Genomic DNA, 25323 nt, shown 5'->3' with positions numbered 1-25323 from the left:
TCTCCCGGAATGGCCGCTGTCCCCATACTCTAGTATCACAGATATCTCCTGCTTACCTTCCTCTCCCGGAATGTCCCACTGTCCCCATACACTAGTATCTCAGATATCTCCTGCTTACCTTTCTCTCCCGGAATGGCCGCTGTCCCCATACAATAGTATCACAGATATCTCCTGCTTACCTTCCTCTCCCGGAATGCCCCGCTGTCCCCATACACTAGTATCACAGATATCTACTGCTTACCTTTCTCTCCTGGAATGGCCCACTATCCCCATACACTAGTATCACAGATATCTCCTGCTTACCTTCCTCTCCCGGAATGCCCCGCTGTCCCCATACACTAGTATCACAGATATCTCCTGCTTACCTTTCTCTCCTGGAATGGCCGCTGTCCCCATAGAATAGTATCACAGATATCTCCTGCTTACCTTCCTCTCCCGGAATGACCCGCTGTCCCCGTTCACTAGTATCACAGATATCTCGTGCTTACCTTTCTCTTCCGGAATGCCCCGCTGTCCCCGTACATTAGTATCACAGATATCTCGTGCTTACCTTTCTCTCCCGGAATGCCCCGCTGTCCCCATACATTAGTATCACAGATATCTCCTGCTTACCTTCCTCTCCCTGAATGACCCGCTGTCCCCATACACTAGTATCACAGATATCTCCTGCTTACCTTCCTCTCCCGGAATGACCCGCTGTCCCCATACATTAGCATCACAGATATCTCCTGCTTACCTTCCTCTCCCGGAATGGCCCGCTGTCCCCATACACTAGTATCACAGATATCTCCTGCTTACCTTCCTCTCCCAGGAAATGGCCCGCTGTCCCCATATACTAGTATCACAGATATCTCCTGCTTACCTTCCTCTCCCAGGAAATGGCCCGCTGTCCCCATACACTAGTATCACAGATATCTCCTGCTTACCTTCCTCTCCCGGAATGGGCCGCTGTTCCCATACACTAATATCACAGATATCTCCTGCTTACCTTTCTCTCCAGGAATGGCCCACTATCCCCATACACTAGTATCACAGATATCTCGTGCTTACCTTCCTCTCCGGGAATGGCCCGCTGTCCCCATACACTAGTATCACAGATATCTCCTGCTTACCTTCCTCTCCCTGAATGACCCGCTGTCCCCATACACTAGTATCACAGATATCTCCTGCTTACCTTCCTCTCCCGGAATGACCCGCTGTCCCCATACATTAGCATCACAGATATCTCCTGCTTACCTTCCTCTCCCAGAATGGCCCGCTGTCCCCATACACTAGTATCACAGATATCTCCTGCTTACCTTCCTGTCCCAGGAAATGGCCCGCTGTCCCCATATACTAGTATCACAGATATCTCCTGCTTACCTTCCTCTCCCGGAATGACCCGCTGTCCCCGTACACTAGTATCACAGATATCTCGTGCTTACCTTCCTCTCCCGGAATGGCCCGCTGTTCCCATACACTAATATCACAGATATCTCCTGCTTACCTTTCTCTCCCGGAATGGCCCACTATCCCCATACACTAGTATCACAGATATCTCGTGCTTACCTTCCTCTCCCGGAATGGCCCGCTGTCCCCATACACTAGTATCACAGATATCTCCTGCTTACCTTCCTCTCCCTGAATGACCCGCTGTCCCCATACACTAGTATCACAGATATCTCCTGCTTACCTTCCTCTCCCTGAATGACCCGCTGTCCCCATACACTAGTATCACAGATATCTCCTGCTTACCTTCCTCTCCCGGAATGACCCGCTGTCCCCATACATTAGCATCACAGATATCTCCTGCTTACCTTCCTCTCCCAGAATGGCCCGCTGTCCCCATACACTAGTATCACAGATATCTCCTGCTTACCTTCCTCTCCCAGGAAATGGCCCGCTGTCCCCATATACTAGTATCACAGATATCTCCTGCTTACCTTCCTCTCCCAGGAAATGGCCAGCTGTCCCCATACACTAGTATCACAGATCTCTCCTGCTTACCTTCCTCTCCCGGAATGGCCCGCTATTCCCATACACTAATATCACAGATGTCTCCTGCTTACCTTTCTCTCCCGGAATGGCCCACTATCCCCATACACTAGTATCACAGATATCTCATGCTTACCTTCCTCTCCCGGAAAGGCCCGCTGTTCCAATACACTAATATAACAGATATCTCCTGCTTACCTTTCTCTCCTGGAATTGCCGGCTGTCCCCATACACTAGTATCACAGATATCTCCTGCTTACCTTCCTCTCCCGGAATGGCCCGCTGTTCCCATACACTAGTATCAGAGATATCGCCTGCTTACCTTTCTCTCCCGGAATGGCCGCTGTACCCATACACTAGCATCACAGATATCTCCTGCTTACCTTCCTCTCCCAGGAAATGGCCGCTGTCCCCATACACTAGAATCACAGATATCTCCTTCTTACCTTCCTCTCCTGGAATGGCCGCTGTCCCCATACACTAGTATCACAGCTATCTCCTGCTTACCTTCCTCTCCCGGAATCGCCCGCTGTCCCCATACACTAGTATCACAGATATCTCCTGCTTACCTTTCTCTCCCGGTATGGCCCGCTGTCCCCATATACTAGTATCACAGATATCTCCTGCTTACCTTCCTCTCACAGGAAATGGCCCGCTGTCCCCATACACTAGTATCACAGATATCTCCTGCTTACCTTCCTCTCCCGGAATGGCCCGCTGTCCCCATACACTAGTATCACAGATATCTCCTGCTTACCTTCCTCTCCCAGGAAATGGCCCGCTGTCCCCATATACTAGTATCACAGATATCTCCTGCTTACCTTCCTCTTCCAGGAAATGGCCCGCTGTCCCCATACACTAGTATCACAGATATCTCCTGCTTACCTTCCTCTCCCAGGAAATGGCCCGCTGTCCCCATACACTAGTATCACAGATATCTCCTGCTTACCTTCCTCTCCCGGAATGGCCGCTGTCCCCATACACTAGTATCACAGATATCTCCTACTTACCTTCCTCTCCCGGAATGGCCCGCTGTCCCCATACACTAGTATCACAGATATCTCCTACTTACCTTTTTTTCCCGGAATGGCCCGCTGTCCCCATACACTAGTATCACAGATATCTCCTACTTACCTTTCTCTCCCGGTATGGCCCGCTGTCCCCATCCACTAGTATCACCGATATCTCCTGCTTACCTTCCTCTCCCGGAATGACCCGCTGTCCCCATACACTAGTATCACAGGCCTGCTGTCCTCATACTATACATTCAGTGTGTATGAACGACCATCATCTGCAGATATATCAGTCAGGTGTGTACCCACCTTTACTCTACAATTTAGTTAAAAATCTGCTCTGGCCTAGGCAACTCCTTACCTTTAGTGACAGAACCTATCTTTCCTTTCCTCCCCCGATTCCTCCACCACATTGTATAACAACACCAGAAGTGAATCCCTCTAACTTGAGTACACCTGTATCTCTACGACAGGTAATGGGCTGTCAGCAAACGCCAGGATCCCAATTCCTGTTAGTGCCATCTTAATATTAATTTTCTGAAGACGATAAAGAGCTTTACTAACATGTGACTATTTGTCATTACTAATAATTGTTCAATAAGTATTTATGGGCTATAATATAGGAAGCGATAATTTAAGAGACACATATAAAAAAAATATACATGGTGTCTCCAGTCTGATACTATAACAACACAATTAAATCTACACTTGTCTACTTCCTTCAAACTGTAGTATAAAGAGTCCCAGTAAGTCTCTCATTGGTTGTTCAATGCCCTAGTGTCAAACAGCTAAAAGCAGAACCGAATAACCCTATTAACTACAGTTACCTCTTTTTCACAGGATTGTTGTTAGCAGGGGTGTAGCTAGACCTTTGGGGGACCCATAGCAACATTTCCATGGGGCCCGGCCGCACCGCTGCGCACAACTCCGAGCAGGACGGGTACTTACCTCCTGAGTCCTGTGGGTGGCTTCATTTCTGGGCACTGTGAATAGTAGCGGCTCTGTCTCTCCTCACTGATGCTGGGTGGAGGCATGGCCATGATCCGTGATGTCCCAGCTGGCTCAGCACAGCCATGCCTCCTCCCAGCATCAGCGAGGTGAGACAGAGCCATGTGCTCTGCTAGCAGCACATTGCTAAGAAATTAAAAGCCACCCGCGGAGCTCAAGAGGTTAGTACCCGCCCACTGGCAGCGTAACTTGGTGCAGGGGAGGGACGGGCCCCCGAAGGTGACCTGTGCCCAGTATCAAGTCCACCTCTTGCACCTACTATAGCTACACCCCTGGTTGTTAGTATGTATCTCACTCACTGTTCACTGTCCTGTGACACACAGTAAGCAGCAGAATACAGAATACAACTCTCCTACTAACTTTCTTTGCAACAATAAACATCAATTTACATTTACGCCTCCTGCTGCATGTGCATTTTTCTTGGACAGTATTGCACAGCCGTTTCCCTGCCGCTCTGCAATACCGTCCACAACAGAATCGTGTCCACAGATCAAACGGAATTGGTATGAATTACCGCCGGACCCATTCCCGGCGGTTGGAATCCCGACAGCGGCATCCCGGCAGAGGAGGAAATCCCGATTGTCCTAAGGTAAGTACTAACTAACCTATTTCTACCCCCTAACCCTCCCTTAGGGGTGCCTAACCCTAATCCCCCCCTCTAAGTGCCTAAACCTAACCCGCCCTTCCCCACCGCCTAAACCTAAGTCCCCCAGGGGGGGTGCCTAACCCTAAGTCCTCCCCGGGGGTGCCTAACCCTAACCATCCCTCCCTCCCCCTAGCCTAAACCTAACCTCCCGGGGGGGTGCCTAACCCTAAGTCCTCCCTGGGGGTGTCTAACGCTAACCCCCCTTTCCCCTAGACTAAACCTAACCTCCCAGGGAGGTGCCTAACCCTAAGTCCCCCCCGGGAACCCTAAACTTAACCCTCCCCCCCCCCGCGGCTATCCGAGCTCGGGCTCCCGGGGTATGTCTAATGACAGGCGTTGGCATATCAACACCTGTCTTTAGACCCTTGCCGGGATATGATAGTCGGGAAGCCGGCTGTCGGGATTAGGTCAGCCGGCTTCCCGACTGCATACAGATCAAACAGGGCCCGAATAGTGAATCTTTGTCCTATTACATTTACAGGTATAAAAGTGAGTTTTCTGTATAAGCTGTAATCTATCTGCACCATCCATGATCTTCCTGTAAAGGTTCTAAAACATACTTGCCTATCCTCCCGATTTGGCCAGGAGGCTCCTGAAAATCGGGGGCCGGTGATGCGATTCACGCAGAATCGCGTCATTTTAGCCCCCCCGCCTGCGTCCTAGTGCCGGAATTCCCGGCATTGTGTAGCCAAAATGACGCAAGCATGTGGCCATGCCCCCACTCCGCCCACAAACACCGGTCACGCCCCCGATTTTGCCGATCTGATTGCCCCCTCCTGGAAGGGGCAGCCAGAATGTCGGCATCTATGTTCTAAAATAATTTTTTGGGCAGTCACCAGTGTCACACACACGATGCTTCGCACAAACTCCGGGGTGATTATATTTTGTGTTTATTTAAAAAACAACAAATGTAAAATGTTAGACAAGAGAACTCTGTATAGTAATGAGGAGGCGGGTTACACAACAGCGACCACATCGCTAGCCGGTTATTTCGCCTGGCCGTGTGGCAACAAACTTTATTTATAACTGAACAGAAACATTGTGTGCACAGTAGTGATATTTCTCCATTTGGTGCAGTAGGGTTTATAACAACTCCCAATAGGCCTGCATAAAGGAACGTTAAATTATTTAGTGTTCATTCTAACACCCTGCACTTGTCACAACCTGTGCAGTTCCTCTTTCCTGCCTGGGGTGTCGCTCTCTGCTCTGGTGCTTCTTAGCACACTCTGGGCCTGATTCAGAGCCGGACGCTATTTGCGCTCACTCGTTCAGAAAAAGGGGCCGGCTATTGAAATAGAGCACTCGCTCTTTGCTGTCTGTTGACGCCTCTATGTGTGAGCGAGCGAACGAAACATGCGCTCGCTATTTTGTAAAGACGCCCCCTGGCCGCTCGCATCATACGTCATCTCCGCTATTTATTTGATTAAGCGAGTACATCGATAGGCGTCTGAACTGCTCGCAGTGCTTGTGGTAGGATTTTCCTACCGCAATCATGCGAACAGTTCAGGCTAAGAGACAACCAAGTGACGTGGGCGATGACGCTGCTTTGTTAATTAGGCACACCCTTAAAACGCCCGTTTTGACCTTTTGGCACGCCTGCGTTCGGATAACCACTCCCCATTTTCAAGCACCTTCCCCTGTTACCACCCACAAACGCCTCATCCTGTCACTCAAATTAGCAGGCACTCGCTATCTAGCGAGCGCTCGATTTCCGACCGCAATGACTGGTTGGCGCATGCGCATTATGACCCATACGCATGCGCAGATGTGCAAACATCGCTCGGAGCGAACGAGCGGCCGCTTACGAGTGGCTCTGAATCAGGCCCTCTGGTCTGTAGATCAGAAGTTTGTTGCATCAGCTGAGTGTGCTAGAACAACCCGTGCAGTTCCTCTTTCCTGCCTGGGGTGGCGCTCTCTGCTCTGTTCCTTCTTAGCACACTCTGGTCTGTAGATCAGAAGTTTGTTGCATCAGCTGAGTGTGCTAGAACAACCAGTGCAGAGAGTGACACCCCAGGCAGGACAGAGGAACTGCACAGGTTGTGACAGGTGCAGGGTGCTAGAATGAAGACTATTATTTTTCTTTTATACTTTGTACATTGGTACAAGTAGTGATGCAATTTCTTTAATTTCATGTATCACGGAGTCCCGATTCATCATTTCCAGGGTACGCGGACATGAAACGCGTTGTGCCGACAGGATTTCATGCATTTCTATGAATTAGAGAGCCATGAGAGCCTTCCTTGAAACAAAGTGCCATTTATTACCAGGTCCTTACACTGCGGAGATGTCTGTAAAGTTCGTGCTATGAAAAAAAAAAACTTTAAAGTGGAATAAGATATCCATATTTCATAGATCCTTTCTTGAGTTGCAAAATGACCATTCATCTACTTCTGTTAAGTGCATTATTTAGACTTTATGAAAGAAATAATAAGGTTTTTGCCTGTGAATTTATTTTACGTGCACTTCCTACAAACAGCCTGTAGGCGGTGCTATTATATCTATAAAAAAAAAAGCAAACTGAATGCCGTAAAACCGTTTCATGGACATGCAGTGAGTATGAGAGAACCCAGTGGCTGAATTCAACATGATATTCCAAAATAATACTCTGTTTTTATAATGCCTCAGTCCAAAGGGATAATAGTTACTGTAATACTTGTAAGGCTTGCAAGCAATAGAAACCTCCTTTCCTTTGCTAGAACCGAACTGCAGATCTGCCCGGCAGTAATTAGCTCCCTGGCGGCTTTCATACAATCATCTGGCGCCTGATTGGAGACGGAACAGAACGTCTTGGGCGGAACAGAACATCAGAGTTTTGTACATCAGCCAAAACCAGAGAAGACACGATGTACTTCCTACAGCCGTGGAATTAGCTGCATAGACGCAAAATAGAGGACACAACATTTGTCAGTGGAAAATGTTCAAATATTATCTGGTTAGGTGGGATTTAAGCCGACCTGGACCCATCTGTCAGACGTGTCTTTAGCTACGTGAGATGTGATCGAATTTGGAGGTACGGAGAACGTTCTGTAGCCCGGGTGATGGCACTTGGTGTAGTCTCTGGTCCAAGGGAGGGTGAAAGTGCTGCATTCTGTGGTAGATCCTTGTAGAGCGAGGCAAGTCCTTGAAGTGAAAGACCCGGCTACTCCTCACTCTCGCCGTCGCGCGGAGCGGTAGGGGGGGAGCCTTCCCCTTGCTGGTGGCGGCCAATGTTCTCCGCAGGAGAAAGCGTCTCCTCAGCTGTGTTCAGATAGACGTTAAACATGGCCCCTTCCTGGCTTAGCTCCTTCCCGCATGCCTGACAGCTGCAACGGAGGATCTTCTCCACCAGTTTGTCCACCCGGGGGACTTCCTCGTTTCCAGGGCACTCCAGCGTCACCTGTTAAGAGACGGCAAAGGGTGAGTAAGTTTGCGTCCATGCAGATGGGCATTCAAAGCAGGCTGTGAGATGATTCACAGGAGGGGTAGAAGTTTTTTAAAAATTTTTAATCCAATCAATCCTGAGAATGGCTTGGCCAACGATGATCAGTGACCAGCGCGGGGTCACATATCACCATGAAGTAGGAGGTATAGGGAACTTTGCTAAGCTGCCACTCTACCATCTGATCGTCAAATAGCCACCTACGTGTTACCAATGGGATGTAGTTAGGAAGCCCGGCATGGGATTAATGATACGAATCTAAATACTGACGCCTATCATTAGCCACACAACGAAATACCGATGCCCGGCCTACCGAACGTAAGCCGGGCGTCGGGAGCTCATAGCTGCGGGGGGGAGGGTTAGGTTTAGGGACACCTGGGGGGGACTTAGGGTTAGGCACCCCCCCGGGAGGGTTAGGCAAGGGGACGGGGGGTTAGGATCAGGCACCGCCGGGGGGAGGTTAGGGTTAGGCACCCCCCCCAGAGGGTTAGGTTTAGGGTGCGCATCTCTGGGTACACACCTCGGCAAGTGAGTACCCACCTTTAGGTGCAAGTTTGCACTAAATTGTATGGGGATTATGGCGTTAATCCTATTAGATGCGAATGGCGAGTAGCGAATTTGTTTCTTGAAACTCGCAGACTTCGCAGCGAAGCGCGCTCCCGTGAATTCTCCAATCCAATTGAAAATGCCGATTCGCACTACTCGTAGAGGAGGGGTGAGAACTGACTGCCAAATGAGATGTGAGAGAAGTGCATGAAAATGTGGGGAGACCATCCTGGACCCCTCAAAATGGATAATTTAGTTAGCAGGACCGTATAGAGGGCGGTTTGTGGGAATTAGGAAGGTACCGTAGGTTTTTAAATGGTGACAAATGACTGATTTGTGCTTTTGTTTTTTAAAAAAAGCAAGAAAATGATTTAAAAAAACCCAACTTTTTTCGTTTACTCTCAAACTAATTAAACGAAAAATGCAAAAAAAAATAGGAAAAAGGGTGATTTTGGGGTACTTTGAGGGCACCTTGAAAAATGTAAGAAAAAAAAAAGTAAATACAATTATTTGTCAACTAAAGAATGATTGTAATTGAATTTGGGGTGCCTAAACTAACAAAAAAGTAGATTTTGGGGTAATTTGAGGACAATTTTTATAATTAACCCCTAAAAATGACATGTAATTATTGGACTAATTAAGTTAATTGGAAACTTCCAAATGCCTAATTAGTCATTAGGGGGGTGTCCAAGGGGTTCAGCACAGTGGACCTCATTCAGAGGCCGTCGTTAGTTGCAAGCGGTCGCACTGAATCAGGGCGGCCGCTTGCATCCTGAACCCACAGCTCTAGAGACCGACATGGGTGATGGTCGCGATGGTCAAGACCATCACGACCATTGGGGCTTACGACCAGACCCTATGGTTGGGTCTGGGCACTCGTAAGTCCCAGGGAGCTTCCTGCTCTGATCTAGCAGGAAGCTCCCCACTGACATCAGCAATGATGTCAGTGGGGTCGCCCCCAAACGGCAAGCGTTCCGGCGGGAACGCCTCCTTTTGGGCAGGCACGCCCCCTGCCCGTCTCCCAAACGGAGCGTCCGTCGCTAGCCGGTTCTCGCGCATGTGCACAACGGAGCCAGCTCCGTCGTGCGCATGCCCAGTGGGGCAACATCGAGTCGGTTGCGAGCGCTCAGCGCTTGCGACCGACTCCGAATGACCCCCAGTGTCCTGACATTTTAACCTTAAAATAAAAAGATTTTCCTTTCCGTCTCTCACCCTCATGGAGGTGTGAATGGAAAGTTGTGAATTCAGTCTGACTGATACAGTGCGAGTTGCTAATTGGATTCGCTATGCGAATTCGAAAAGAAAATAGCACCTCTCACTTCGCACCTAATTGGATTGACCCCCTATGTATTAAATGTACAATTAAAAAACGTTTCCAATGGTGTCCTGAACCTTTTTTAACAGCAAAACATCCGAGTATTAAATTGCCCAGCTTCTCTTAAATCAACAATATTTATTCTTCAATGGTTTTTAACAACCTACTTCAGTAACATCATTAAATGTCGCTAGTGATTTACCCATCTAAGGGACCGATTGACAGATGGACGACGTGTCGGACTTCCCGCAGTTGAGCGATTATTTTACTAGTGCAAACCCAAGTGTAAAATGGCAATCACAATTGCGTACGGCATCGCTAACACTTGATAAGGGGTTTGCGGCCCCTGGGCGTCTCAGGGCGGAGACTGGGAGGTGACCTAAAGTGATCACAAAAATGGGCGGATTTATGGGCGTAAGAGAGGAGTGTCAGGGGCGTGTCTGGGAGCTGCTGCATAACCAATCACAAATACAATGCTTCAGAGGCCATGTGTAGTTGGATTAGTAGAGAGGTAAACACTAGTGTACCGCTAATGTCGATGGTGGGACCGATGCTGCGTCGATGTTGGAGTGTTTACAATCGCCATCACAAATGCACAGACCATACAGCCTGTAAGTGGGCATCTCACCGCTTGTACCCTCCATCGCACCGTCCCGCACAAAGGGAAGGCTGAGATTAGCATTTGCATGTTCCCGCAGCCGCTATTGTGAGTGACTGCGACCGTATTACCAGCCATCTCTGAATCAGGCCCTAAGTGATGTAACTAGAAGCTAATTACAGCCAAAGGAACACTACGTTTTATGTAATAAGCTACGAGTTATAGACAGCCACAATATATATCACCACTAAATTAAAGCGGCAATGTATTAACATGCAAAACCAGGTTAGTTGTGCCTTTTAAGAATTTGCCACTTTAAATCTAGCCACTAGATCACTGACAATCTCGCGGCTCCCTGCAACTCGCAGGCTATTACATATACCGGAATGGGCCCTCGATAGTAGCCACGTTTTGTACCTACAGTAGATTTAGTAGACCCAGATAACCGCTTGAGCCTGGTTGGCCCTCTGAATACTGGGCACTAATATTACCTCTTATTGCTATAACAGCCAACATACAATCATACGCCATAATCTTACACAATAATGCACAGATACTGACCACATCCCACAAGGACTTGGCCGGCATGCAAGAGTCGCAGTGAACCAGAGACTCGGTAGATTGCGGAAACGTGTTGGGGACGCTGTAACTGAAGCACTGTCCGAGGCAGGCCCTGTAATCAAAGAGAAGTCAGTGGGTAAAATCAGTTATCTGCACCTGTACGAGCTCTTCTGTCCCCGCATGCGCTCGACAGGAACCCAGTCTGCAATCGGAGAAACACCTTACTGAGGACATGTGAGAGGTGCACCGGGGGGGGGACCAGGATACTGCAGCAGATCGGGGGGACCCCAGAAGTGGAGGACTCCGTAACTTGTACAATTAGTGCAATGGAGCAATACGATAACTATCGGTACACACAGAAAACTCTTTATCCAGTATAATGTACGCTGGGCCAGCTGACACCATCAGGAGGGATAGAGGACACTGGGACGCCAGGAGAAAGCTCCCTCTGCTAGTGGCACAACTCAGTCCATAAACTACTTGTTACCTGAGAGGTACTAAAAAGGCACAGGCAAAAGATGCAGGCCAGGGGCATGGTTTCCATGTATATAGGGCGCTGTACCGTAAAGATGGAGACATCTCTTCAAAAACTGTAGTAGCATACAAATAACTGGGATGCTATAAAGACATCCATGTATCTTACACAGGTGCCACCACATTCACCACTGGGGGTCCGCTCACCTGTTTTGAATGGATTTTGATTCGCAGCCGCTGTGCCCCACGATCTGGGTGATATTTTTAGCTTCGCACCAGGCGCTCTTGTCGGGGAACAGGGCCAGCCTGTTAATGGGAGGCGGAGCAGCGAAGAGCGCTACCGGGAGCAGGAAGCCAATGAGAAACCTCCCCATCATTGTCATCACCTACAACTGAGACAATATTGGTAAAGTCAGGACCCAGAGAAGAAAGCAGAATTTTTACAAATAAACATGAACTGTAATCACCTATCACTGCGCGAGAGAGAGAGAGAGAGAGAGAGAGAGAGAGAGAGAGAAATGAAAGAGAGAGAAAGAAAGAGGAAAAGAAAAGGGAAATCAAGAGGGGACTCCCAAATATATGAAAATACAAACTCCAAATATAAATATATATGATTTTCCAACCGCTCTCCCCCAAGTTTGTGAGTTTCAGCTAAACCAATGGTGATTGAGCTTAGGGTTGTATACCAAAAAATTAAATAAAAATAAATGTGATCGGTTCAAGCAACTGGCGTGTTTCTGTATATAACCATGTATAATAATGTAACCACCCTGTATATAACCATGTATAATAATGTAACCACCTTGTGTGTGTATAAAGCCAAGTGCAACAGTGTCCAATTGTGTGTTATTTTATATAGTACCAATGTATAAATAAAATACAATATAGCAATTCAAATATACGAGTGTGATAAATAAATAAGATGTATATATTAATAAAACATTTTAAACAATTTATTATAAAATAGATAAACAGTTGATGTAGACACAAAAAATATATGTTCACAGTGAGGTTTAGTTAACCTCTAACCTCTAACGGGTAACCAGTTAATCTGAATATAGATGTACAAAGAATGCAAAAAGTGCATAGTGCACTCATCCGAATAAGGACCGTAGAGGCGAAATCGGCCGCAATCAGCCGATTTCGCCAAAGATGGCGAAAAAACGTCTGTTTTTCGCCTAAAAACTGGAGAAAACTTGTTTCCAGGCTAGGGCAGGTGAAAAAAATGAGCAAAATCCCTATTTTTGGGTAAAAATGTGGGGATTTCTTACAGAACCCTTTGGACAGCCCCCCTAATGATAATTTAGCAAAAAAAAAATTAGTAAGTTGCGCACTTTGGCGAAAAATGGGCGCTGAAATTTTGATCAAAAATTATTATTTTTTCCCATGAAAAATGCGTTTAACGTATTGGGGGGGGGGGATGTACTAAAGGGGAAAATGCGGTAAAACCCCCGAAAATGCAGTTTTGGGGGGTTTTACCGCATTAATCGTATGTACTAAGCAGCAGAAAGTGATGCATTCTGCTGCACCACGTCGCTAGGTAACGCCACCTTCAGGTGGCGTTACCCAATAGAAGCCCACGGGCTTCTTAACGCTGTGGGATCCCTCCCATGAGCCCCCGCGGCCCTCAATATCACACTCGTATATTTGAATTGCTATACTGTATTTTATTTATTCATTGGTACTATATAAAATAATACACAATTGGACACTGTTGCACTTTACTGTGCTGTCTTTTGCAAAATCCTTAGTACATACCGCAGTAATGAACCGTGGTATGTATGCAAAGTCAGGGGGGGATGTACCACATCGCGGCACATCTTTATGGTCCTCGGATGGCCATAAAGATGTGCCAAGTATTTTAAACATCGCACATGGCTGCCGCAAGCGGTTTTTTAAAACGTCTCGTGCGATGTTTAAAACACTTGGCGCATCTTTATGTCCCTCCAAAATACCAGCCCCAATACAATAAATGCATAATTCACTAAAAAATAAATAAAAACGTACTGAAATTTCAGCAGTCGTCTTTCGCCAAAGTACGCAATTTACTAAATTAATTTTCGCTAAAGTATCATTAGGGGAGCTGTCCTAAGGGTTCTGTAAGAAATCCTCACATTTTTATACAAAAATAGGGATTTTGCACATTTTCCCCCTTTTTTAAAATGGAGAAAAGTTTTGAAAAATCGGCGATAAATTATGGCCGGTGCGATAATATCGCCGCTAATTGAATTTCGGGGTGCAAGTAGTTCATGAGGTGAGTTAGCTGCTCCTCGTGCCTCATGAACTACTTGCACCTTAGTCCGATAAGCACTGACTTTTTTTTTTTTTAGAAGGACTTATTGCTTTTTAAACCTTTTAGTCTTATTGTGCTGTAAATGTGTGATTGATTGCGGTTACCTTACAGTTATATGTGAGTGACAATATAGGATAACTGTGTGAGTTTTTGCATAGCACTTTGCCTTTTTGCATTCTTTGTACATCTATATGCAGATTTAGGGGCCTAAAGGGAAAAAAAAAACATGCTTCCTCTTTTATTTTTTATTATAATGATTTTAGAAGTGACAGAAATGTCCTGCAGGGGTCACTACACTCATGGCTGGGTCTCTAGTCACTTTTTTTTTTTTGTTTCCTAATTTTGAGTCCTTGTAGGAAATGAGGTTTCTGCCAAACCACTGACCCCAAGTGACCCATAAGTGTTCCTTTGTACTACAATGCCCTCCGCTCCCTGACAGGAGCACACAGCCTGACCCTGAGAGCACCACGTACTGCAGCCTCCAGTGGGTGAGCACAGGTGGGGGCACTACATAGATCATATCAATACAATTTAATGCTGTCTACACAATAGGTTTACTCTGCGATGAATAAACTGACACCTACAGACTATTCCATTGTACGCAATCCATTATATTGTGGTTATAACTCTCGGCATTTTCTATTTACATCTCAAACAACCTACAAATAACCACTGAATACATCCTCCTTCTAATCACGGTTTATAAATCTTAGTGCTAGCAGCTCTTTATGCAAATGAGAGGGAGGAGACAGATTCAGCGACTAGTCTAGTAGTATAAAAATAGATGGTGACTGTCACAGTAGCAACGGTGGGAGGAAAACACGAAAAGGACTTTGCAACTAAATTAGTATGTTTTCAAAACACAGGCAACCCACTTGTAATATTTATTTTGTTTTTTTGAATGCACGTTGCATATATAGCTACACAGATTAAATACCGTAACCGATATGAAATACCGACGGAGGAGATGCCGGCTGTCAGTACACTGGCTGCAGCATCCTGAAGGTTGGAATCCAGACAGGGGAACGGTGAGTACTGTTCCCCTGTCCTATTTACCCCCTAACCCTCTTTTTTTGTACCCTCACACTAACCCTCCCTACCCCGCACTCTAACCCTCCTGGTAAGTGCCTAACCCTCACCCTAACCCCCAGGTGGTGCCTGAACCTAACCTTAACCTCCCACCTACTGTAGCCTAACCCTAAGTCCCCCCGGGGCGCCTAAACCTAACCCTCCCCCCGCGCGGCTAATACTTACCTTGTCCCAGTTTCCTTACGATCGGGATGCCAGCTGCCAGGATTCCAACGTCGGCTTCTCCAGTCATGTCAGGATTCCGGCAGTCGGCATCCCAATTGTCGGGATATTAACCGCATTCCCTTCATTCTGTACTTATAATCTAAGAACAACACTACATAATGATAAATTCAAAATCGCAGGAGTCTACTAAAGAAATGAATATAGTAAAATTTGCAGGAAACCAAAAATACAAATATTATAAATACTACAAATAATATACATAGTATAAATAATAATAGTACAAATAACACAAATAGTACAGATAATACAAATAACATAAATAATACAAATAGTAATAGTACAAATAACACAAATAGTACAGAAAATACAAATAGTAATAGTACAAATAATACAAATAACACAATAGTACAAATAACACAATAGTACAAATAACACAATAGTACAAATAACACAAATAGTACAAATAACACAATAGTACAAATAACACAAATAGTACAAATAACACAATAGTACAAATAACACAAATAGTACAAATAACACAATAGTACAAATAACACAAATAGTACAAATAATACAAATAGTACAGAAACTACAAATAGTACAAATAACACAATAGTACAAATAACACAAATAGTACAAATAATACAAATAGTACAAATAACACAAATAGTACAAATAACACAAATAGTACAAATAACACAAATAGTACAGACAATACAAATAACACAAATAGTACAAATAACACAAATAGTACAAATAACACAAATAGTACAAATAATACAAAAAACACAATAGTACAAATAATACAAATAGTACAAATAATACAAAAAACACAATAGTACAAATAATACAAATAACACAAATAGTACAAATAATACAAATAGTACAGAAACTACAAATAGTACAAATAACACAATAGTACAAATAACACAAATAGTACAAATAATACAAATAGTACAAATAACACAAATAGTACAAATAACACAAATAGTACAAATAACACAAATAGTACAGACAATACAAATAACACAAATAGTACAAATAACACAAATAGTACAAATAACACAAATAGTACAAATAATACAAAAAACACAATAGTACAAATAATACAAATAGTACAAATAATACAAAAAACACAATAGTACAAATAATACAAATAACACAAATAGTACAAATAATACAAAAAACACAATAGTACAAATAATACAAATAACACAAATAGTACAGAAAATACAAATAGTACAAATAACACAATAGTACAAGTTATCAGAAGGTGGGAATCCATAAAAAAAAATAAGTTGGACAAGAAATAATCATTTAATTTATGACTATGGGGTAAATAGATAAACTACCAACCAATCAGCGCCTGTAATTTTTCAAACACAGCCTGTAACATGACAGGAGCTAATTGGTTGGTACTTTATCTCTCTCCACGACTTCATACATCTCCCCCTATATATGAAAGGATTTGGGGTGAATATTGCATAGGGTGTGTCGCAGGGGCAGCATTAGCACCTGGCGGGAGCACTGAGCGCCCTAGGGTCACCGATTGGCTGCCACCCCCGTGTCTCAGAATAATTTGCAGGTTTGCAGACAGTAGGACGTGTGCACCTTTCACATTCATGTACAGACATGGCACCCCCGGTGCACACAGCAGGCACGTCCCGCAGCCCCAGGGATGGAATGTAACTTGGCTGTACATGAAGCAGCTCAGTATCTCTGCATCTAAGACAAATGTCTCCCTCAGCCCAGGAGCTGCGCAGGAAACACTCCATTAACCCCTTCACGGTGGCTGGAGCAGATTGTGTAATATTGGGAACTCTCAAAAATGTACTTTATATAGTGGTTCTAGTATCTCGGCTTTCCCTGAGAGGCAGCTGCCATGTTTTACTCGCCTGATTTAGAGGTTGCGCGATGTTGCAGCCGCCACTGCGGATTTTGTATGCTAATGCTGCAGACAATTGTATTCATAGGCAGACGCCCACCAGCTGTGGCCCTAATCCGCCAATGTGCGCACTGAGATGCACAATCGGACGTATCCATCACACCATTGAAGATTGCGCCAACCAATAAGGAGGAGCAGATTATCCATCTGAACATTGCCGTCTGTTACGGTGCATCTGCATTTTAAGACGCAGTCGCTGATCGCTACACGTCCAAATCACACGCCCACATCTGGCTAGCCGCCCCCTGTTACCTCCCAGAAATGCCCACCAAAATTACCTGGATGTACTAAAGGAAAAAATGCGGCAAAAACCCAGTTTTCGGGGGTTTTGCCACATTTCCATATGTACTAAGCCCCGGCCGGCCTTTTTTCGGTGTGGAGGGTAACGCCAGAAAAACCTGGCGTTGCCCTATAGAAGCCTATGGACTTCTTACCGCACCCTGGACCCGACGCTTCGCCATCACCCAACGCTGGCCCCTACTCACCTGATCTCGATGGTTGCCGTCCGGTGCTCCTGCAGGGTCCTCTGGCTCCTCCTCCTCCTAATCTTCTTCCGGGTGCTTCGAGGAGGAGGAGCCTGGGGCTTCCTGCACATGTGACCAGCAGGAAGCTCCCGCGGCTCGAAGGGGGTGGGTCCCACGGAGACCCCATCACCCGGCATCGGCTGCTTTGCAAAGGGCAGCTCTTATCGCAAGAGCTTCCTTTTGCGATACTAATCGCATATGTTAGTACATATGCGATTAGTAAGGTTGCGGTGACTGGTGGAATGGTCACCGCAACCTTAGTACATCTTGGCCTCTGTTCCCAAATTTGTTCTGCAGCTTAGAGCGGTAACCATCAGAGCGGATTCGCGAGTCACACACTGGCGCAGGCTGAAAACATCGGCCGCTTGCGTGCAGCATGGAGTCTGCGTGCGCCTCTAATTAGGCCCACCGTTACCAACTCTACGCGAGCTTCCGAGCACACAGAACCGGAACTCGGCACGGCTCACGCTGCTCTGCGCTATATTAAAAACTAACTTTTTACAGTTAATCCCTCTCTGATTCTCTGATTCATAGGGCGAGACGTTTTGTATAAATGCACTTTTCTGAAGCCGGATGAATCTGCGCATAGAGCAGATATACACAATGTTCCCTACATCTCCGAGCGGGGAAAACAATTATTTCCAATGAGGAAGTTCATTCCAGCTAAATGAGAGCCAGGCCTTAGGCCGAGTCGTGCGCGGGTTTTCACACAAATACAGAGCATTAACGGCTGACTAGATGCACTACGCTACGCACCATTTCCCCTCACATTCCTCGCATACAGAGCCTAATACTGATTAGCAGCTCGCACACGGACGCATGTATGTAGTAATGTCACGTGGAGGGAACCGCTTACATCCAGTCACATAAATATGAGTGACTGACAGCGTTTAACATGTAATATTTATATCATTCAGATATATTTCATTTAGATGATAGTTATCCCCCCCTCCCACCCTTTCTACCATTTTTATTAGTGATGCTTTTAAAAACAAACCTTGGAGAGAGAAAGCACCAACCAATCAGCTTCTATCTGTCATTTTTCAAACACAGCCTGCAAAATGACAGTTAGTTGCTGATTGGCTGATAGCCAGGGGCGTATCTATAATGAGTGAAGGGTGTGTGGTGCCTGCGCCCGGCACCCATAGGGGCCTAATCATCATACGATAAATGGGCCGGTAACCATGCGGAAACGCTAGTTATATACATATTCAGCAAACTCCGAAAACTGAAAGTTTTCGGAGTTTGCTTCCGAGAACAAGCGCCATTTTCAGACGGCGCTTGTTCTTGGATCTCCGCTCAGGGGCGTATCTATAATGGGTGCAGGGTGTGCGGGGAACACGGGGGCCCCGCACCGCACACCCTGCACCCATAATATTACTTCCCTCTCCGAAGTCCCACGTCGGCGCGGGGTTCTGGCGCTGTAAAACGACTGGAAAATGCCAGCAGCGGCCATTTTCCCGTCATTTGCGCATGCGCAGTACAGGGAAAATGGCCGCCACGCCCATTTTCCCGGTGACCTGTGCTTACACTGTAGACTCTGGCACATTCCTCTAGTGCCCAGAGTCTATAACTCCGGAGCTGGCCTCGCACAGCTCAGTGCACTGCCGGCCACCGGGCAGAGAGGAGGGGGCCCATGTCGGAAACTGCAGACGGGCCCCCTCCTCTCTAGAAATGCCCCTGTCTCCGTTACAGGGATGCGAAGAGGGATCCGAGCGGATCCCTCAGCTGCCGCCTCCTCACTACCTCCCCTGCGGCTTTGCACATGTGTGACAACTGATTTTCGGAGCAGATGTTCCCTCACCGGAGCAATGATGAATAGGCCCCATAGTCTTATACTCACCTCTCCGTAGTGCTGAGCCGGCACTGCAGAGCAGCAAAAATCACTGGGGAAATGGCGGCGGCCATTTTCCCAGTGACCAGCGCATGCGCAGTACTACTGTCCCCAGAGACTCGCGCATGTGCACCACGGGACTGGCGGAGAGAGGAGGGGGCCCGCGTGCAGACTCAGCCCTCGCACTGCGATTACGGACGCACTGAGGAATCCACACAGAGTGAGTGACAGGCTGCGAGCGTTTGGGGGTGGTGACGAGAGAGTGGTTGAAATAACGCAGGCGTGCCTCTGTCCGTTTAAACGCCGTTTCATAGGCGTGCATAAATTAGCCCCTGCGATGGCCTACACAGCCTGACTACTCTGCGTGCGACGAGACTTGCCGTTTCTGCGGCTGGTCAGAGCTGCTGTAATTGTGCGTGACGGGCCGATGTGCTTCCATGGTACCGATGTATATACGCAGGAGTGCGGGGTAGTACGGATGTGAGGAAGCAGCAGTGTGCGTCTCTATGCCAGCTGAGATGTGGCAGGCGTTAGCATACTTTTGCAGCTGCGTACCGTACAAATTCGCAGCTGCATCTGTAACACCCCGCAATCAGAAATGTATTAACATTCTAGTACACACATACCTTTCTGGACTGAGGTGGGACCTTCTCTCTTTAGCTCTTCAAATACACTTCCTAACTTTGGTCCTGATTCAGAGCCACTCGTAAGCGACAGCTCGTTCGCTCCGAGCGATGTTTGCCCAACTGCGCATGCGTACGGATCGTTATACGCATGCGCGAACCAGTCAGTGCGGTCGAAATTCATGTGCGCGCAAAATAGCGAATGCCTGATAATTTGAGTGACAGAATGAGGCGTATGTGGGTGGTAACAGGGGAAGGTGCTTGAAAACGGGGAGTGGAGATCCGATCGCAGGCGTGCTTAAAGGTCAAAACGGGCGTTTTAAGGGAGTGCATAATTAATCCAGCAGCGTCATTGACAACGTCACTTGGTTGTTTTATAGTCAGAACTGCTCGCAAAATAGTGGTTGAAAAAACCAACCACAAGAATAGCGAGCAGTTCATACGCTGGTCGATGTACTCGATTAATCTAATAAATAGCGGACATGACGTATGGTGCGAGCGGCCAGGGGGCGTATTTTTCAAATTTACGTTCGCATGTTTTGCTCGCTCGTTCAGACTTAGAGGCGTGAACAGACCGCAAAGTGCGAACGGTTCATTTGAATAGCCACCCCTTTTTAGAAAACGAACGACCGCAGAGAGCGAGCGGCTCTGAATGAGGGCCTTTATTTAGATAATTCAACAGAGAGGTGAGGATGTTTCTTTCCCAACCACAATCAAACAAGTGTTCTAGGAAAAGTTGGTTTCATTTAACTGGAAAAGAGTCACTCAGGCAAGTCACGGCTAAAACAATTGTTCACAGAAGAGTTTCCTATAACATGTCAACTTCGGTTATAAACATCAATAGTAATACATGGTCACAATATATATTTGTCTATTTTCTTTTGTATCAACAATTAGCCTCTGTACCTATTACAGATATTTACCATATACAATTATTACATATTTTAACCTGCTTTTATAAATTAGTGTAAACTTTCAGTTCTAACTACAGTATTGCATCTTATTTTGCATAAGTATATATTCTCCGATATAACTCAGTTCGCCCTATTCCCTGTTTCAATAAACAGGACGGGCCATCGTTGGTGCACTTTTCTTAGGTTACTTAAAAGCCCAGGAATTTATCATAACGCATCCGAGCGTTTGGCGGCAATAGTTTCATTAAAGTCTAAAATCTGTTTGAGATGTTTCCCCTTTAAATGTTGCTGCATCTTTAAAACTCTGCTTAAAGGTCCATGGTCAGTTGAGGCTTTCTGGAATACTGTGTACAAGGATGTACATGGGGCTATTGGGTCCTCAGGAGATTTAAACTAAGGGCCTGATTCAGAGCTAAACGCTCTGACCAGAGCGCTCGCTCTGAATCAGGGCCCTCCTACATGAAAATGGAGCGGCCTCCTGGCCGCTCGTATAGCTGTGGGTGACCACCCACAGCATATGCGAGCGGCCAAAAAGATGGTCGCGATGGTCTGGACCATCTGACTTGCTATGGAGACCCTGTGGTAGGGTCTCCCTGCCACAAGCCCTGGAGTGATTTTGGCTCTATCAGAGGTTCCCATGGGAACGCCTCCATCTGGCAGGCACGCCCCCGGCACGCCCACCAAAGGGGGCGTGCTGTCAATTAACATCGACAGCACGCCCCCTTTGGTGCGAGACCCGGAGCGATGGAAAGCCCGTCGCTCCCCGGGTCTCGCGCATGCGCACGACGGAGCACCCTCCGTCGTGCGCATGCGCAGTGGGGAACATCGACCCGCTTGCGAGCGTCCTGACGCTCACGAGCGGGTCTGAATGACCCCCTAAGTCTTTGTTATTTTTCTCTGCACTTGTATCTTCAGTTACAGTACCTTTAGTATAGTTGCATTAAGAATAGTATTAGCTATATAGATATCTATATAAGTATATCAGTCTTTTTCCTTTCTCCTTTTCGCCCACTTTCTAGTAGCTTGGCAACTAGGCTTACAGTCTATTACTGATCTCTCTCTCTGGGTAATTGCTAATAATGTGCGAGTTTAATATTGAAGCTTTTAAATAAATTCTCTCTCTGAGTTCATTAGAGACAAATACTTCTTACTTGGGTATAGTGAGGCGCAGGCTGTGTGTGAGGCTGGGATAAGTGTCCTCAGCCCATACACTGCTCCACCATGAGTCCCTTTAGGCTGCACCTCAGTGACAAACTGAATATGTTGCTTCAATCCCCTCACAGGGTAGGAGCACATCTCTTCCCTGCAGTGATGACATGGGGGAGTCACTTTTTGCCGAGTCTGCCTCAATCACTGCCCCAAAGGACTGGCTAGTCCTAGAGGTGTGTGGGATAGACCCCTCTCACCCTCCTCTCAGCTCTCCAGTATGGCCGTCCTCAGCGCCTCCTCATACCTCTTCCCTCCGAGACGGTTACCTCAGCTATGCCCTGACCAGCGGCTACTGGCTTACAACTGCCACTCGCGATGCACTGATCATGTGACCTGCTCCTGACACCTTTAGAAGCTGCAGTGGCTGCTAGGAATTGTAGGGGTAACACACAGGGGGAGTAATAGTTCACTGTTAATGGACATTTACATAACATAAAATACTTTACAATAAATGTATATATTTATATATATATATTTATTTACATGGGCACCCCAGCACAGATAGGTACCCAGAATCTGGGGTACCACATATCCTTACTGAATCAGGCCCAATAGGCTTGACACAGAGTAGTACGCAAACCTGAATGTTGGAGATTTGCACATGTGCAGGACTCCTTCTGGGACTACGGTCATGGTGCCCTCCATTAGGGGGCGGGGACAGGGCGGCGCTGCCTGCGTTTACAGAAAACTGGGGGTGTCTGCGCCGTTTTCTGGGAGTGCCTGCGTCTTGTGACTCAGATTTCCTGGCATAGCAAGTGGCAAGAGGTGGCATCTGCTCTGCGCCCGATGCTGTATATGTGTACACAGGTGCGCACAGCTGCAGTGGCTCCGGTGGGCGTCTCAGTACAAGTCGCAGTAGCGGATTTTCTCACCGCTGTGAAAATCGTGGCTGCAGCAGTAGTAGCTTACAGCTCTGATACGGGCCCTATGCCTGCGAGTAAGTGAACTCACTTATGGTAACCCAGAGATCGCATATTTTTGTACGCTGCCCTATGGAGAAGCAAAAATCTGCAATTTAAGGGTCATTTGGCACACCATTGCTGGCATTTCCACGCCATTGATATTCAACAAAACCCCTCTCGTCGGTTCAGCCCAAGTACCTGCAGTAACAATAATAATAATAATTGTATTTATATAGTGCTTTTCAGTAAGAATCAGCTTATGCATTATAAATCTATATGATCTAATGTTTCCTCCCTCGAGGAGACGTCTGATGATAAAAGACGCCACCTGCCAGATTTGCAGATCTCGGTGCTGGGTCTGAAGACGCAGCATCGATATCATCGGATCATCAGCGCAGTCATTACTGATCTGCATAAGCCTCAGCTTACTCAGAATGGGCAACGGAACTGCTCAGCAAGGCCAGGAATTCTGCATCAGAAGACACAGACCCCTGTCCTGCCTACAAAACGGGGATAACCCCCCCCTCCCTGTTTTGTAAACCGGCCCCCATCACTGCCCCCTTCCCACACCCAAACAGGAGCAGCATGTCAATCGCATGGCTGGTGCAAGTGTCGATGTTGCGACCAATAGTGCTTTCAAAGACGCACCGACATGTATTAGCACCGCTGCCTGTGGGCGTCTCAGTAGAAACAGACTCGGTTGCGGAATTAACATAAAGCCGCATGCATGCCAGGCCCCTGTATGTTTGCACAGTAACACCTGCAGCTGGAGTAACTGCATTGCACCCAGGCAGCCGGTCCTGTGTAGGTCATATATGTACACTCAGCAGCTCAGCCATGCAGATCCTGAATAAGTATGTATGGCACACTGCACGGTTCACATTCATGCTACATATTTGCCTATACACAGGGCTACCGAGAGATAACTTGGGACCAGGTGCAGCTGCTGCTCCTTGCCGGACCTGCTATGCTCTGCTTGGGGATATACCGGAGCTGTGGCTTGCAGGGTAGACTGAGTATGGACACTTACTGTATGTAAGTGGTTCTGTACTTAACTGCTTTCGGCAACAAGCCTGCGACACTCCCATAACACACATCTATGTGCGTGCGCTAAGCCACCCCCAAGGACACCCAATACATTTTCAATACACTTCTCCCTGCATGCACCTGAAATCACAACTGCGAATATGCACGGACACAATCGGGACGCAGGCACTATACGATTTAGATGCATGTGCAGTAGCAAAAATCGCTCCACTGCGTCCAGAAACAGGCAGTGCGCTCACCTCTAAATCAGGCCTATTATCCGTCTGTGTAAGTAGTTCTCCTACCGGTTCTCAGGTGCCACCAGGTGTATTGTGACTCTCCCTGCACAGGTGGATTCATTACAAATTCTCCCTGAGGTCATAATTAATCCACCGGTCTGCATGGATACATTTCAATTAATGGAAATAAATGTTAGATTGGCTTCTATGGGCAGCATGGTATTTGTATTTTTCCAACCGCATAATAGTCCTGATTATCGTAGGTGTTTAAACATTCCAAAAGCGGGTGTGGGTTCATCTGAATTTGGTGCACAGATTGGGACAGAGGCCCTCATTCAGAGCCATACGCTCTGAGCAGAGCGCACGCTCTGAATGAGGGCCGTCCTCCATAACTATGGAGCGTCCTCCTGGACGCTCGTATAGCTGTGGGTCACCACCCACAGCCTATACGAGCGTGCAGTTTGATGGCCGCGATGGTTTTGACCATCGCGACCATCGAAACTGCGAGCCGGAGCCTGCGGTTGAGGTTTTCAACCGCAAGGCCCGGAGTGATTTTGGCTCTATCAGAGCCAAAATCACTCCCACTGACATCACTAGTGATGTCAGTGGGCCGTCTTCTGATGGTAGGCGTTCCCTTAGGAACGCCCCCGTCAGGGAGGCACGCCCCCGGCACGCCCACCAAAGGGGGCGTGCTGTCAATCAACATCGACAGCACGCCCCCTTTGATCAGACACAACGAGCGAAGGAAAGTCCTTCGCTCGTCGCGTCTGACGCATGCGCACGACGGAGCTCCCTCCGTCGTGCACATGCTCAGTGCAGAACATCGACCCACTTGCGAGCAGACAGCCGCTTGCGAGTGGGTCTGAATCAGGGCCAGAGTTTTGACCGGCTGTGAGAGGGGCTTCATTAATACTCATTTTGCTTTGTTAAATGTTAGGTGGAGTATGATTTCTCACAGTGCGTAATTGTAGCAATTGTCCCACCTTTCCAGGGCAAAAATCAGCTAC

General features: G+C 47.0%; 1 protein-coding gene across 1 annotated transcript in view; it reads right to left on the bottom strand.

Annotated features, from left to right (window-relative positions):
• Positions 1 to 5515: 5515 nt before the first annotated feature.
• NBL1 (NBL1, DAN family BMP antagonist) overlaps positions 5516 to 25323 on the bottom strand; it is a 38922-nt gene continuing 19114 nt past the window's right edge. Inside the window, exons 2-4 of the mRNA XM_088466266.1 lie at positions 11761 to 11945; positions 11080 to 11191; positions 5516 to 8017 (exon numbers count right to left, since the gene is read on the bottom strand). Coding sequence (XP_088322392.1) covers positions 7781 to 8017; positions 11080 to 11191; positions 11761 to 11936 — 525 coding nt within the window. The 5' untranslated portion in view covers positions 11937 to 11945 and the 3' untranslated portion in view covers positions 5516 to 7780. The remainder of the gene's footprint in view (positions 8018 to 11079; positions 11192 to 11760; positions 11946 to 25323) is intronic.

This window comes from Taudactylus pleione, unplaced genomic scaffold (assembly GCF_031769625.1).
Source record: "Taudactylus pleione unplaced genomic scaffold, aTauple2 ptg002751l, whole genome shotgun sequence".
NCBI lineage: Eukaryota > Metazoa > Chordata > Amphibia > Anura > Myobatrachidae > Taudactylus > Taudactylus pleione.
The sequence above is the reverse complement of the archived record's forward strand: the minus strand, read 5'-3'. Positions and strand labels throughout refer to the sequence as shown.